General features: G+C 38.3%; 1 protein-coding gene across 2 annotated transcripts in view; it reads right to left on the minus strand.

The window, feature by feature from the left end:
• The window catches only part of BABAM2 (BRISC and BRCA1 A complex member 2), a 161634-nt gene that overhangs the window by 118041 nt on the left and 26912 nt on the right, over window positions 1-16681 (minus strand). For both annotated transcript variants that reach the window (XM_057397022.1, XM_057397023.1), the window contains one exon: window positions 14116-14210. In XM_057397022.1, the coding sequence (XP_057253005.1) occupies window positions 14116-14210 (95 nt within the window). The remainder of the gene's footprint in view (window positions 1-14115; window positions 14211-16681) is intronic.

The raw sequence follows: 16681 nt of genomic DNA on the forward strand, positions 1-16681 counted from the left end.
AAAACATTACACTACAGAACAAAAAAAAAAGAACCGAGCAAGAGGAAATCCATTGTCACCTGTCCAGCACAGAGCAGAGGACTGCTCTCTTCAAAGAATTCAAGAACACCGCATGAAAACTGGCTTTATGCTGCATTGCCTTAAAGCTACATGAATTAGAATGAATTATTTGACTGTAGGATCCTTACTAAATACCTTTCATTCAGTAAATATTCAAACCAAGTACAAACCGGATATAAAAACAAATCACCTGGAGAAAAACTCAACTACCCACCCAGCGCATACATCAATTACAACAGATTCTCACTGATGAAAGCGTAAATATACAATGGTCAAACAAATCTTCTGTAACACAAATTCTCATTTAAATAAACATTCATTTTGAACTTGGGAATTACAGTACCGTAGTGCTTCTTGTCTGGCAGTTAGCCATCACATTTCTGCCCATTTTGTTAACTTTGCAGAAGTGCTGCTCTTTTCAGAAGATCAAATCTTCTAAATTCTAACACAAACAATGACGTATTTATGTATGCAAAAATTCTTACATATGTAAGTGCTGCTTATTTGCCCTCTTCGTTAAGGTTTATTCACCTGGAAATACTTTAAAACCATTTTATTGTGATCCAATTTCAACAGTATGCCAAACTCCATGTTACATGGTTCTCTCAAACTGTACCTTCTTTGATCTTTCTTCTGTTTTTGAAATCAAAGACAAAATAAGCAACTACCTGTAACACACACTGTTGAAACCTAACTACAGCAGAGTTTGATGTGATCTCTTGCAGAAGGTCTTAAGCGCTACAATTTCAGCATTATAATGATTCTGCCAAGAACACACAAGGATTTGTCGCTTTAGTCAATGAGTAGTGACTCTGCAACAGCAAGCTGACCTCCTTCTTTAGAGATAAAGGATCTCCTAAACAAAATTTTATTTAGCCATGCAGCATTATATTCAGCAAAATCTTAAACTAAGGCTTTGAAGCAAATAGAAGGGAAGCCTGTGCGCTTATGTTCTGATTGTTTGCCCGAAGGCTGTATTCCAACCCTAGCCAATGCAGCTTTTTAAAGAAATAACATTTTAAAACACTTTAAACATTAGAAGAACAAAGTGAGCTTCCAGTATTTGTGCTGCACGGATCCAAGTTTTGCCACAAAACTCAAATCTTGCGTAAGAATCATGCTCTGAGAGCAACTTCAAAATCATGAGGTTTCAGAAAAACCCTGGAACAAACATAACCTCATTTTCTGCAGCCAGACTGCTGAAGCCTGACAGGTACAAAATACCTCATTAAAGAAATAACCAGCAAACATGTACACAGCAAAAGACTTGTTGCTTTCTGTGGCTTCTGTCAAAATCTCCTTCTGCTCTTCTCAATACGGCCTTCAATTTTGTCGCTGACAGAATTTATACAATCACATCATTGTACCAGAATGTCATGCAGGCCAAAAAGACGGAGTTTCTTTTTCTTTATCTGAAATTACTATAAAATTCCAATTGAAATGAATTTTATATTACAAAATGACCATGCTGACTGGGGTTTTAAGTTAGGTCTTTCGCTCAATAAATCTTTTCTAATTTGAAAAGAGATTTCTGCAGACTTTCCAGAGAGTTAATCAAATTTTACAGAACAATCACTAAAGCATTTAAAATAAAGAAATGCAGAGCTGGATCCAATTCCTTGTCTTGTTTGCCAATAGATATCTTTAAGTGAACTCTGCAGTGCAAACTCTCCAAATTTCTCATAAGTCAGCCAGCTAGACTGAAAGTGGCCCACTGTACAACAATATACAAGTATGAATCAACTCAGACTGTGCATCTTCAACTAGATCTGCATTCATGCTTGTCTCATATGAAGGCTTATATTCACATCTCAGATTGGTTATGACCATTTTTAAGGTTATCATTTTTTTCAGCTTATCATAGAACATACCTGTCATTTCTGAGCACATGCATGGAGGCTCAGTTAAACAGCTCTCTTCTGTCTAGACACTGCTCTCATGACTTTCCATAATTCCAAAAAAAACCTAGGATCTTCAGACCTTAATTTCAAGCTTTTAATTGGCTTTTGGCTTGGTCATACTGCATCAGAAGATGACTATGTATTTTGGTACGCATATATATATATATAAAAAACATATATTGTACAGTTTAGTAGCATCACAAGATGACTATGTATTTTCTTGCAGTACAAAAGCCCGGTAATGTCATCAGTGACGACTGGCTAATCCCCACTTTCCCCATTAAGGAATGAATTGAAAATGTAATGGAACAAGAACTTCCATATGACAAAGCATCGATACCCACACGTTGTAGCTACTGTCCTACAGAAGATGGCCAATAATTATTTACCTATCTGTGAGTAAGCGATTCAACCTAAGGAAGCTGAGTATTCTTTTGTGGTGGAAGCTTCCCTGGCAATTGCTAACCTTTTTCTTTATTGGTCTACGTTTCAGGATAAGGTCTTTGGGAAAATGAAAACTCTGGACCTTGGAGTAATTAACCAATAGCATGTATGTCCACTATAAAACCAATATTCAGTTATAATACAAAACCCAGTCAACAGTAAGCATCCATTAAAGTACGTCTACACTAGAGAAATGCAAAGTGATTCAGGAGATTCTGAAGATCTGCCAGATAATCAGTTCAAACAAGCTCACCAAAGAGCATTAAGTTGCACTAAGAAGTATAACCCCATAGATCTTGTCGGGGTGCAAAGTCAATCCTCAATTTCTCTGGCTTTTGATCCTGTCTCCTGACAGCAGTTGGTTCCATAGCAAGTAAGCAGTCTGACTGAGAAAGTGGTTTAGGCAGTAAGACACAACCAAGGTACTGAGAAAACGAATATACTTAAGAGTGTGTATAAAGAGGCAAAGATATTATAAGGCCACCCACAGAGTGAAAATGAAGCCATTTCAACAATAACTCATTTAAATGACTAGCAGTGACACCAACTGGATTTCAAGAAGAGACAAAGAAAATTTGCAGGCAGACAGTATCAGTTCCAGTGAGATCTTCTTAGAGGTGAGGCAAGTGAACACCCCCACCCCCCCCCCCAAAGCAGCTTCTCAGGCCCACTAGCAAAACCATGCAGACTCCAGCTTTCCAAAGTAGCCATACTAACTCAACTTTTGGCAAAGAAACCAAATTTAAATTTTGTTCTGGAACATTTTGTGCTTTGCAATCTTTCCTTTATCCTTCCAAAAAAAATCTAACTGAGAACCTATGCGAACTACTCAGTGTCTGTGATTACCTATTCCTCCTTTTATAGAACATAATGCACCTCATGTTCCATCAGCAGCTAATTCATAGCCTCCTTCACAGGTTATTGCTTATTTCATAACTCCAGGCAATGTCTGCAGTGAAGTATAATTCTATGCTATCAGAAAGAAAATACGATCATTCCTAATTGATCTGAAGTTGTTTTTCTTTGAAAATGTGTTTAAATATCCAGGTTGCCAGAATATCTTCCAGGAATGTGATTTTAAAGAAGACAGATTGTAACTGTTTTTCCTGGCTATACTACAGGAAACAACACCAAGATCTTATTTTAAGTTAGTGTACTTTTATATTTCTAAGCAAGAAATTAACTTCCACGAGAAAGAAATCGGTAAACAAAACCTCCCAAGCCCGTAACAGTGGTAATGCATCTCTACAGATCTTTCATCCAGAATTATCATAAAGGATAATGCAAGGACAGATTTGCATTTTGTTTATATCTCTGCACACTACAACGCAAACAACTTGCACTCTGCAGTGGTTTAAAACCAGTACCAAAGGAAGTTTCTACCTGAAAGAGGAAAGATCACACTGCCACATTAGCACTTAAGCTCCGCATAAATACAGAGGAGATATGTAGAGGTCCAGAGTGTACAGCATTAGTCTAGAAACTGGGATACCTGGTTTCAGTCCCTACGTTGCTATAGTCTTCATGGGCCACCATGGGGAAATTGCTCACAGAGACAGGCACAGGATAATTATCTGCCATATGCTCACATCTTTCTATCAACAGATATTTTTCACAGTATTTGCAGGGCTGGAGTGTTAGAACAACTTCAAAGGCTTCAGTTTCTTAGCAGCCAGCACTTAAACATCCTACAGGCTGCAGCTTCAAATCAATCACTGTAAACCTACATGCCATCTACTTGTCATCTTATTTTCACAGGTTCTTCGAATCCCCCTCCCCCAAAGCACCACTGGAACAACTTTCTGGAGTGATCTGCTGAAAATGATCATTTTTGGGCACAAGCAAACATCAAAACTTAACATTTCATAAAAACAGTTCAAGTCAGGAGCGCTTCTGTCATGGCAAATACAACCGAAAACCTTACAGACCTTGTGTGCTCTACTAGCTCTTGTGTATAACAGATAAAAAGTTATTAAAAAGATATTAAAAAGATATTAAAAAAAGATATTAAAAGCTTTGCACAAAGCAAAGCTTGGGATAGTCAAAATTTACTTTATTTTTTTAAGTTTTAGTGAGGGGCTGTGAAAACTGGATGCAGAAATTGCAGCACCTTATAAATGCTTACCTTTAATCTCAAATGCCTGAAGGCCTTAAATTAGCATGAAAATGCACAGCAGGAAAACAACGTATTAAGAAATGAATTCTGCTTTTGGAAAGCACCTTACATTTTGTATAAGCTTATCTTCCCTCTTTTCTTCTACTGGACACACAGTGTGATTCTTGATTGATGATCCCATACTAAAAGCAACTCTAAAATAAACCCCAGCAAATCTGACACATGGAAGAAACTCCTCTGTCTTCACTCAGAATATCACTTTCACTCCAGAAGGAGAGGCAAAAAGGAGCAAACTAAACTTCCAAAGGTTACTACAGATTACTCCTATGCCCTGCTGTAGGAGCAGTTAAGATAGAGCTGATCTTTGCTAAGGGTGCTCTGGAGATGCAGAAACTGTGAAGCTAAGCCCAGGAGAGCACTTTTAAGTTGTGCCCTCTTCCTGGAAAAAGTCTGCCTGTTTCTCCCACAGAGCTCTCTTACAGATTAATCAGACCCTTAAAAGCTACAACTGCCTACTGTCAAAGAGAGAGAGTACAATGCTATCTAATTAATCTCCTAAAGACTTGGCACACAGAAGAATTTCTTGTCCTACTTTGCTAAGGGATTAGAGCAAGTTTTGCTCCTTTCCAGACCTCCCAGCACACCTCTCTTGGAAAGCAGATGGTACCTTTATCTGTTCCAAGAAGGAAATTCTTAATTCCCTCAGCACGTATAACTCCTCCGATACAGAATCCAATGAACTAATCATTAGTTAATCCATGTGAGCACACAACATTTTTTCCCCCTTGGGAGTCGATTACCAGGGGCGTACATATTTAACTAGACACGGCAAGTAAAAGGAACAAAGCATGAAGACAAGATTCATTTCAACACAAGACATACGCATGCACATCTTCTATCTAAAGATTTACTCGTCATGCACAGATGGTAGTGTGAAGAGGCTCCAACTCTTCAGGCCCTTGGTGGACCAGAGAACAGACCACTGTCTCAATGTTAACACTTCACCTCAAGAGCCCCTTTTTAAACAGCAAGTCTTTCACTCTTATCACAATTTCACTCCAACATGACACCATCTGCCTGAAGAGTCTTTTGTTTGCTCAATCTTGCTGCTTCCTCGGGCAACCATCAGTGATAACAGAGAAAGTTGTGCTTCTCAGAGGAAAAACTGATGCCTATTGAATATAAGGGGAAGAGACCGTGAAGGAGACTAGGGCATTACTAGATCAACCTGACTGGCCACAAAAGAAAACCTTGCTGGAGAGAAAGACATTTACAGTGTTAATAATGGCAGTGTAATACACTGAGAAAATCTGAGCACGTTCTGCAGCTTCTTCCTAGCACTTTCTAAAACTATCCTCACAAAGCCTAGAAATCCCTTTCAGTGTTTCTACAGAAAAGGAATAACAGTTAATACACAGTGATCATACTGGAATAGATGGCACTAGATTTAGGTGCCTTTAAAACAGGCAGTGGAAGAGTTGCTATGCATAGCTCCTTCAATAAGAAGTGGTGAAAAGCCTCTGGAAGTGGGCAAAGTCTCTGAAAACTGGTAAAAAAAGATAAGCCAAAAGAGGAGCTTTTGCTTTGTCTTCATCAACTGCAAGTTGCCCTTGTGAAAATACCGAGCAACATAAGCAACTGATGTTGGGAGGAAGCAAGTCACAGACCCAACAGTCATTGCCTACAAGAATAATTGCAGATTCATTGACTTCAACTATCCCTTAAAGAATATTTGGGGGCATACTGTGTGTCCCCCCCCATTTATTATCTAACATAACTACACAGTTCACAACTTCGATTTTTCTCTTGTTCATATTAACAGACTTCACTTACCCTTAAGGCAAGATACATTAGTATGAGGTACTAATACAGATTGACTATCTCTGATGGGGTACTATCACAGCCTACAGAGTAAGTGGTCTGGAGGACCTTCAAATGTTGAAATGGGCTTCCAGAGGAAATCTGAAAACATTTTCATTAAGTGCCATAGTGAAATGGCTTGCCTAGCACTCTTTAAGAGTTTGCACATAAACACAGTGAAAAACCCTGAAGAACTGGAAGGAACACCAGGAAGATGGAAATAGAGTATCTAACTGGACGAGTAAATTAAATAAAGCACAAATTAAACAAAAAGGGGTTAAGGAAAAAGCCAAAACCAACTAAGCTTGAAATGCATTCAGATTTCAGTCATGCAAGGGTACCTTGCTGAAAAGCATAAGAAGAATGTATATTGGCAAAGCTACCTAGCACACCTTCAGCTGTATAGAGAGTATAAGTTCAGGCACAGCCTAAGCTTCAGCTTGTGCACCAGCTCACTGACAGCCTGCTCAGCTCTCCCTCACACGCAGAATTAGAAGCAAGCTTGTCCCACCACTAGCCTTTCAGTCTCCAGGGGTCAGAGAAGAGCAAAGATGAGCCCACGATCCCTCCTGCCACACAAGAACTAATTAAGAGATGAGTGATGATTGTGCAAGTGCCCATATGGCAGCTCTCAGCTAAGACTAATACCTACGTATGTAAGTGCTCCTTCGTCACCTACCAGGTCTTCAGGATCTGCTACTCAATTTTACACTTAGAGGAGCATCTCAAGCTCAGTAGCAACTGTTGCCCACCTAAGAAATGAGTTAATTCACTGAGTAATCAAGATTAATTCAACATCAATTCAAGAGAGAATCCAGGAACTCACGAGGCCAGTACTCTGGGCTCAGGTATAAGCTAAACAGACATAAGCTTGAAAGAAATGTAAGCCTACACATCTTTTTTAGCCTTTACAGTTAGATTTAAGCATCTGTTATTGTGGTCCAACCTTCTGGATCACCTAACACTGTGACCTTGAGAAAGATGGTCAGATTCATGTGACAAATGAAAATAAACTTATGTTTTTTTTAAACTAATATACACCATGAATGGAAAGTCATTAAATGTTTTTTCCCCTTTTTTGCTAGTCTACAATCATTAATTCTCTCATCACATCCACATTAGTTAGTATGGCAGAAAAATATTTTCTCCCACTTTGCCATCCTTCAGTCAAACGATCCATACACATTCCTAATGTTCTCCTGAAACTAGTATTTCCTGGACTGAAATACTATATTTTAAGAGCTAATACTCTAGATTTTCCACATTTTAGGGAGGAATTGCATTATCAGAAAAGCTTGTGCCACAAAATGAAAGGAAATGTTTCCCCCCTGAGCCCTTCAGAGAACTAATGGAATTAATGTTCCATTCTACGCTAGCAAGATTAGAACAAGAAGGGTATTTTCAGGTATTTTCTTCCCTACAAAATTAAGCAAGCAATATCAAACTGTGGACTTTTTTCCCAATTTCTGGATTTGCTGGGTGAGAAGTCCAGACAAAATGCTGTGATTAACTAAAGCAGAACTACGGACCTCAGCATATTCTCTTCTGCTTACACTTTGAGACAGAAAGCCAAGTTTTGTAAACTGTGCTAGGAAATGCTGAAAGTTTGGAAAACAAAAGTAAGGTAAATATATACAACGATTTAGATGAAAAGAAAATCACAAAGTAATACAATGTAGCTAACTCCATCTCAGCCCTATAAATATAAACGTTTTGGACTAAGAGGATAAGTAAAAAGGGAAAGTTAGCAGAGAAATTCAGAAACTAAAACAAGGAGAAAAAGGAGTAATTTACCAATATAGAAAGGCCTTGAAGGAAGAGGAAATGGAAAGATGATAGGAAAACCTTGTTTTCTGTCATCATCTTGAATTCATTCTACTGAACTGTACCACACAGCTACACAGATGATCCTAATCCTCCCTCTCGGCACTGTATGACTTCTCAAAAGGACCTCCTGGATTCTGGCCTCACACAGGTTATAGTCAAGCTGACCAGGCCACCCCAGGAGATGATTCCCAGCCAGAACCCTCTTTTGGGGATTTTAAAGCAAGTACAAGCACAGCAAAAATAAAAGGCAGAAAACCTGTGCCTGGTTTGTGACAGCCCTTGTTAGCTGCATCAAGGAAGAAAAAACGAGGATTGCCTGGGAGAACTGCATGGAGCTAAGACATCAAACCCAGACCAAAATACACCCAAAATTAGATCCTTTCAGGTCTGGCTTAAAGAGCAATAACTCTATTGTTTGAAAACATGGACAAAACGTATACCGTAAAAGCCAACAATATTGGCCAAAAGGTCCTCCTGTTGGGAAAGTTCCCGAGTTAAATTACTCTTCTGATGGCATAAAACGTGACTTTGTTAACACTGCTTATTCATGCCATACAAACCTCAGCAACCATATGCATTTACCATGTATATGTGTACATATATGCACACATACGTCCCCAATACATAAAAATGGGTAGGATCGATATAGAAGGACAGGAATAAACAGTTTTCAGAACTCACATTTGTTTTAGAAAATCAAACAGCAAATAGCACTGGATTATACATCACCAAAACACATCCTGACATAGAAAGCCAGGACATGACTAAAAAGTGAACACAAAAAAATATGAACATAAAGAAGTTTAAAACAAGACAAAAAAAATCTAATAATATGCAGGATCAAATCCTGCATTCTGTTTCACTTAAATTCGCTAAGTTCAACTGAAAACAAAGTAATTTAAGGCTTTCAGTACAAGTGTAATAGGTTAGAGGTCCAAGAACAAAATCTGCTGCTGCCATCCCAAATGAAGCAAGCAGAAGTGACAGTAATGCCAAAATAATTTGAACTTACCCACACATTTCCCAGACAAAGAGAACCTGCTGCGTGACTTTAATGTCATATTCTGAAAACAATCATGCTCATTGCTCTTATGTGGGGCTTTCATACTAGAACACGTAACACCTGCGTCTTTGTCAATAATACAACAGACAGAACAGAACAGTTCAAGTGGCATTAGCTAGCATAAGGGGCATTTGGGCTTTTTTGTAGTTACTGTGAGATAGGAACAATTGGTGCTGTTTAAACATCAGTCTCATGCACCTGATAGTAAATGAACAATAGTTATGGAATAGGGAGATATTTAAAGGATCTCTATGCTACTCATTAAAAGCTAAATCAGCAAGTTGAGAGTTGTAATGATTAAGATTCTGAACACAGCTATAGAAAGCAAGACAGCCTTCATGACAGTCATCATATAGCCAAATGATAAATATGGAGTCTAATAACTACAAATACAAGAACTTAAAATAAACATTGTTTTACAGAAGATATAGAGCATGACAGCCAATTCACTCAATGCGCACAATTAGCTGAATCAACTCTACAGTGACTGAAATGTGCACTCAGTAACAGCAATTAGACAAAGGGAAACAATCCTCCCAATACTATGCACTGGCACGAGAACAGCAGTGGCCCATTCTCTGAAGTTCTGTGATGACAATGCCCTCCTCCCTCTCCCACACCAATGCATGTCACTAACACTAAGTACTCCCATATATACTATCCCACAAGGACCTCATTCAGCACTTACTAAGCTTCAGGAAATGCTAATGTCCTCTTGCCTCTGTGCTCAATGAGGTTAATGGAGCCTTTTTGATATCAATGGGTGGGCACTAGCTGGAGACCTGAAGTAGGATGCTAAGAAACCCAAATCCTTAAACTGACAGTTAGCTTGCGTGTACCACTATTGTCTCCTCTTTGCCAAACAGAATACTTTCAAAATCATTGGAAAACTGGGGTTAACATTTTGCATAAGCACTTCAGTTATTAACTGGCTCCCATTAACAATCAACTAGGCTAACATAACAAACAATTCTTGTTACTCAAACTGGCGTCATTGTAATGAGCTCCAAATTAATCTCATCCGCACACAATCACTAATCTTGTTTTGTGCCAACTGAATTTTTAATCAGAACCGAGTGAATCATAGGTTGTTTTTAAAATCCATTTCTAATACTTGTTATCCAAAATGAATAAACACTAGAGCAGGGAAGAAGCTTTTTATTTACATTGAGAGAAGCTGATCTTATTTATGCATACTATACACAAGTATCGAATGCATGCGACAGTTGAGTACATCTTTAATGAAAATAAAAAACCAAGTCTGTTTCTAGTGTGAATAGCATCATCAACCTGAAGAATTTAGCCCTCTGACTGTAACAAACTGTATTATAAAAAAAAAAACCAACCCAAAATATAAGGAACAGTTGCCCCTCTGTTAAGTTGTTCCTCGATGCCTACATCATTCTAGAATAAGATCAGAATGCGCACAATCAGACCCTGTGACCAGAGGAGCAAGTACTTCTGGTAAGGCATTTAAACAAGCATGTATTTTGCAGTGCTAAACTTGAGACTCAACATGAGTTTCACACTGAAGTGACTTATAATCTTTGTGCAAGACACAGAAGCAAAACTGAGTTTCAATGAGCATTTTCAACTTGATTCTGTGATTGCAATACCAATTTAACAAAGCAGTTGATTAGCTCTGCTTATTAAAAAAGGAGCACTCAATGTATCACCCAGCGCAGAAACACTGGCCCAGCTATTTAGGAATTCTTCAGGGAAAAAAACAAAAACACAAAACCAAACCATAGTATGAAGTCTTCACCTACAGCATCTACTTTTTAAAATGCAGTATATATGGAATCTTGTTTTAGCTGTCTGCCTATAAACTGCTTAACTGATACCTGTTAGCATGCTTGGTGGAAACCTAACTCGAAGGTCTGCCCATGGCCATGGAAACTGAAGGAGTGACTAAAGCCATCTGCAGCACAGCCATTCAAATGTCTTCAGGGAACTCTACCAACAGCATCTATTAAAGCCACATAAGCTTGAGGAATCTGGAGTACCTGGTTCTCATTTCAAGCTAAGCATAATACCTGACTCAAGCCATATAAGTGTGTGATGACTTCTGCTTGGAAAACAAGACATTCAGGCAGATGAGAGCAGTGCAGGAAGGCTCAACATCAGAATTCCCACAGATCCAGCTGTACATATTACTTACTTAAAGACTGCACTCCTCATTTAATGCCATCTACATGCTTTTGTGCATGGTAGATTTTGTTTTGATTGCCAGGAACCATTGCATCAAAAGTATCGGAAGATTGCTCAAGATTAAGAGCATTAAATTGCATTCAACATGCTAATCTATTTTTATTTATATTTAGTAGAAAGACGTGGTAGTACATAAAAGAATCCTGTTAATATCTTAGAATTCAATTAAAATTATCTTCATTAAACAGCTCTGAGATTTGTGGAAAAAAGGGACTTATTCAAATATTTATCATAATTGTCAACATAACATTTTGAAGAAAAACTCTGCAAACCATGCTGAATGCTGAAAGGCAAATGCAAAAGCAAAAATACTCCATATAGACCACAGCTGCAAGGTAGAGATAATGCGCTCCGACAACATCAGGATGGACTGCAAAAGAATGACCCTTATCAAAAAGGTTACATTTACATAGTGAATACTATAGTAAGGTATAATGACCAAAAGAATGCTGTTGACTTGCAAATTTCCTTTTTGGTTTCTTTTTAATTAATTTTAAAATAGGCTGGTTCATATATCATCACCTATCAAGGAGCAAATGGCTCTTCAAGACACTATCCAACAAAGAGGATGGGAAGTCTGTTCTGTGCTTAGGCAGGGGAAAAACAACACTCCCAAAAGGAGCATCATTAATGAACAATGTAAGAAAGAGAGAAAGAAAACTAAAGTTTTTATCATTGCTAATGACTTCTTTTCACATGAGAAATATGGCACCATATCACTCTCAGCAAGCTTCTCCATCTGAATAGCATTTCTGCAAGATGCCCCAAATTGTCTTTATTTAATATCACAGTTTCTATTTGTTATTGATTTCTGTTTTTAAGTACATTAAAAAGTGCTCCTCTTCCTTTAACACGAAGTGTAGGAAGCGGTTGCTAGAATGAACACTTGTTAGGAAGTTGTAAGACTGTGAAAAAAAAAAAACATAAAAAGGGGAGAATAGAAGAAGTAGTAAATAAAAGTGTAAAAATAATTCTAGGATTATCATATAAAGAAAAACCTTTCCTATAAATGACTAACAAATAACTCTTCAGCAGCAGCCTGCCTCCTTCCCAAAAGAGCCCGCAAGCTTAACAGCACAGTGACTGCGCAAAGAAGACATTCACCTTTTAAAAATTCTGCTAGGCATGCTAAAAGTAATTATTAAAACTAATTATTTTAAGATTGTGTAGCTTCTTAATACAACTTATTGTGACGTGAATAAAGCTAACACCAAAAAAGAACACATCTGTCACATCACATGTGAAGGACGTCTTCAACTCCGTGGCCACTGCCTTGTGTTCATCCACCATGACACGTGTACCCCAGCACTGAACAGTACAGCATGACAGCCTCTAACTTGCTTTGTGGAGCTCTGGAGTCATGCTCATAAAACACACGAGGCTGCAGGAGAGGACTGTGTAAAGAGCCTAGCAAGGCCCTGCACCAGGAGAAGTTCAGTTAAGGAACATTTCCCAGGTGCACGTTTGTGCCAGTGACTCTCATATACCCTTACAGGCACCCGATAAAATGAAATATTAAAAGTGTCCATTGATTTTTAGTCAATTTTCTAATAAACGCTGAAAGTACAGAGGAAGTGACCAAGCAGGAATTACAGTAGAGCTCTCTGGCAAAGGCGTACTTTTCTGACACAGCCACTAAACTCTGCAACATAACTACAAGCACTGCAGACTTACTGGAAAAAGAAAACGTGCCCAAATCCTATTGACAAACGATACTGTCAACTCAGAAACAAGGCTTCAGATCTGCAAAGGCATCAGAATAGAGCCCAAAGAGAGGGGGAGAGTAAAAGAGAAAAACACTTTGGGTTTCAAAATACCTTAATATGGCTTTAGCAACTTCTGAGAAGGACAAGTATGTTAAAAGCATTAACAGCTTCTTATTAGACAAGGTAGGACGGGGCTTTGAGCAATCTGGTCCAGTGGAAGGTGTCCCTGCTCAAGGCAGGAAGGTTGGAACTGGATGAACTTTAAGGCTCCTTCCAACCCAAATCATTCTGTGATTCTATGATTCTTCAAACCAGGCTTTACTACTTGAGGCTAATTTTGAATAGGCAACAAAATGCTTGGTTTCAGGTTGTATTCTTCTTTTCCACAGTAATAAGGCTGTGTAAAAATATTTTATTGCTAATTCCTGACCCTCCCACCTTTTAGAAGGGCATTTCTTTGTCTTGATAGTAACACTAACACATATGAGCAGCTACCTTTCTTTGATGCAGTGGTTCCAACAACATACAACCTGGCTCTATCCTTCCTCACAGGAAAACAGAAATCAGCATCACTACATACAATTATGCTACTTTCTAAATGCTTTTTAAAGACACAATTGATAATCCTTTCTGACAAGACAGACCTTTTAAGATGGTCAAATATTAAACAGACACATTCTTAAAGATACTCAATAGTTATTGTAAATGTCATCTTGATTAGAATACATATAAAAAAACAACCCACATTTATGAATTCAACTTTAAATCACATTAGAAGACAAAGTGTTTATAGTCGCATAACAATGAGAACAAAGGTGGGTTTTTCCTCTTTATTCTGCATTGTTAGAAAATTCCTACTGCTGAAGCTATTTTAAAAAGCCAAGTCTCCTTGCACAGTATAAGGCTCTCAAACAGTGAGGTACTTACATGCAAGGCAGAAGGATCTGGCAAAAATTCAGCATCCTCTCCAAAGATAAAATCTGGTGGCAGGTCAGGATAGTGAGCATTGAAAATTATATCCCCTGAAAAGTAATAAATGAATACATTGTTTGCATTTTTATGTATCTGCTTATAAATACATAAAATATTGTACATATGATACACATTTTCATATAAAATTTGATAGCTACATTAAATATATTTCATGTATATGTCCATATATTTTACAAAACTTCACATGCAAGATAAGCATCAGATGTTTTGGGGGATGAAGTCAAATTCCTGAGGCACAGCTTCTTCCTCCTCTGCAAGCAATGAAACATGAAATACATTATTGCTTCATATCTCAAATGGCAATTCAAACACTACTGAGGGTTGCCTCAAACCATCAACTTAGAAAAGTAATCTTGTTTTCAAGAAGTGCCACATTTAGATTGCTGTGCTTGGCATATTAACTTAAAGTCAAATGCAAACTACTAAGATTGGAATTTTCAAAATACTGAAGCTTTCAAAACTTAGTAGCACTTACTCCTTAGTCTCCTTGCCACCCCCAACTCTTAGAAGGAAGAACATGCAGTTCAATAGGAACCATTCCAACTATCCAAATTCAGGCCAAGAGAAATGCAGTATTATGCATCTAAATGGAAAGACTAAAATTAACTAAAACCGTAAAACTTCATCACAGCTTGGCACTGAGTTCTCATCTTGCCAGTGTCACAAGATACGCAGTTAATTACTGAGGTGACAGTGCAATGAAATTTGGGCTGTGTTATTTCACTAGTAAACATACTTCAGAGTTCATATAGGTTGAGGTGGTCATCTGCATGTGAGGTCTTTAAAAAAACCCAGCCATAATCACTCTTTCCTCTTTATGAAGATATGACAACATAACTCCGAGCTTTTACATAAAGCATATTTGTGATGTAGCAAGCATCAGAAGAAAGAAGTCAGTGCCTACACAAGACATTCAAGGTGACAGTTTTAATTGCTAATATTTTGTAAACTTATCCTGGCTCTTGCTGGAAGCAAGGATGCTGTAAAGATTAATTTGCAGAGGATAAGGGCTCACCACCAAGAAGCCAACAGCCAGGCTGCAGTAGGTATGCTCTACAGTATTACTCTAAATCATGAACTTGCTGCTCACAGGACTCAGTAGAACACAGTGTAGGTTTATCCTGTCCACACTTCTTCCCTTCACAACTGTCAGGAGCACATATAAGTATGGGACATGGCAAATAACAGAAGTCTGCCAGTTAAAATACCCAACACAGTCAACGAAATCAATCTTTCATTTCATTTCAAAGAAGAACGAAACAGGCACCAACCCTAGAGGATACTGCATAAACTTGCAATAAGAAAGGCACCTATATTAAGAGAAAATAATTACTAGACTGCCCAAACCTTAATGCAGCAACAAAATTCAGAAAGTTGACATTTATTAGGCTGGATAGTTCCTATGCCACCATAACTCAATCCTTTTCTTCATATTTACTACAATTAAAAAGTTGTGTATTGCTCCTTGCAACAACCTCACCAATTTCTACATCCAGAGCAGGCAACTCTTGAGGTTATGTGTTGAAGGAGATGGCACCTTTATACAGTCTTTGACTGATCTTTGCTTAGATAAAGGCGTGTTAGGAATAACTCGGAACACAGCACAATGAAAAAGACTTCGGTAACCCTGTGCTACTCTGAAGGAAAGACCTGTATCTGTGGTCTTGCCATATTCTTATGTGATGCTAAGTAACTCATTTAACACACAGTTTTCGTACTGCAGTTGCTAGTTGCATGCTTTTCATTTTCTGCATTCCTGTTTTAACAGAGTTGATGAAACAGTGCACACAGCTACAGCTCTGCTCACCAGGAGCTGCACTCCAACTACACAGACACTACAAAAGACTGCCCAGAGTAAAAAAAGGCTCAAAATAATTGCATATTTTTCGTGTTATAACTCCATATTTGATTAGTGAGAAGCTGTTATAGAACCTTAGATCATGAGGTGGCCCCAAGACTCTTCTAAGAGTATTCAAGTCTGCAAGCTCCACAGTAACAGGTGAACTTCAGCAAAGCTGCGACAGTAGGTGCAATGTGAAAGTTCAAGCAGGTACAAACTTGTTTCCTCACAGTGTTTTCGGTTCTACAGCATGAAGTGAACTCACAGCAGCCCCCAGCACATCATCCCATGCAGTGCTGCAGTATGACAGTAAACTGAAATTGGCATTATTAGTTTAAAATGCTAAGGGGTAAACTTTCACAATTTGAGGTTTAGGTCAGCTGCATATCTATGCAGTGATTCCTGCCGTGGAACCAGGATCAATACCTAAGGACAGGACCCTCTCTTACCACTCAGGTGTGATGCATGGTCATGCTGAAGTTAGGCACATCACGATTGCAGCTGGTCAAGCCAATCTACTACCTCTCTCACATGCCCATAGTTGTTCTTTATTACTTCCTGTCACACTCCTTCTCCTACCAAGTGGTATATCATTCCTTATTCACAGTGAATGACTAACTACGCAGGTATTTTGGTTTAAGAAGTTTTCACCATCTACTG

Source organism: Pezoporus wallicus, unplaced genomic scaffold, assembly GCF_028554395.1.
Source record: "Pezoporus wallicus isolate ANWC-B61680 ecotype Strahan unplaced genomic scaffold, APGP_CSIRO_Pwel_v1 contig_14703, whole genome shotgun sequence".
NCBI lineage: Eukaryota > Metazoa > Chordata > Aves > Psittaciformes > Psittacidae > Pezoporus > Pezoporus wallicus.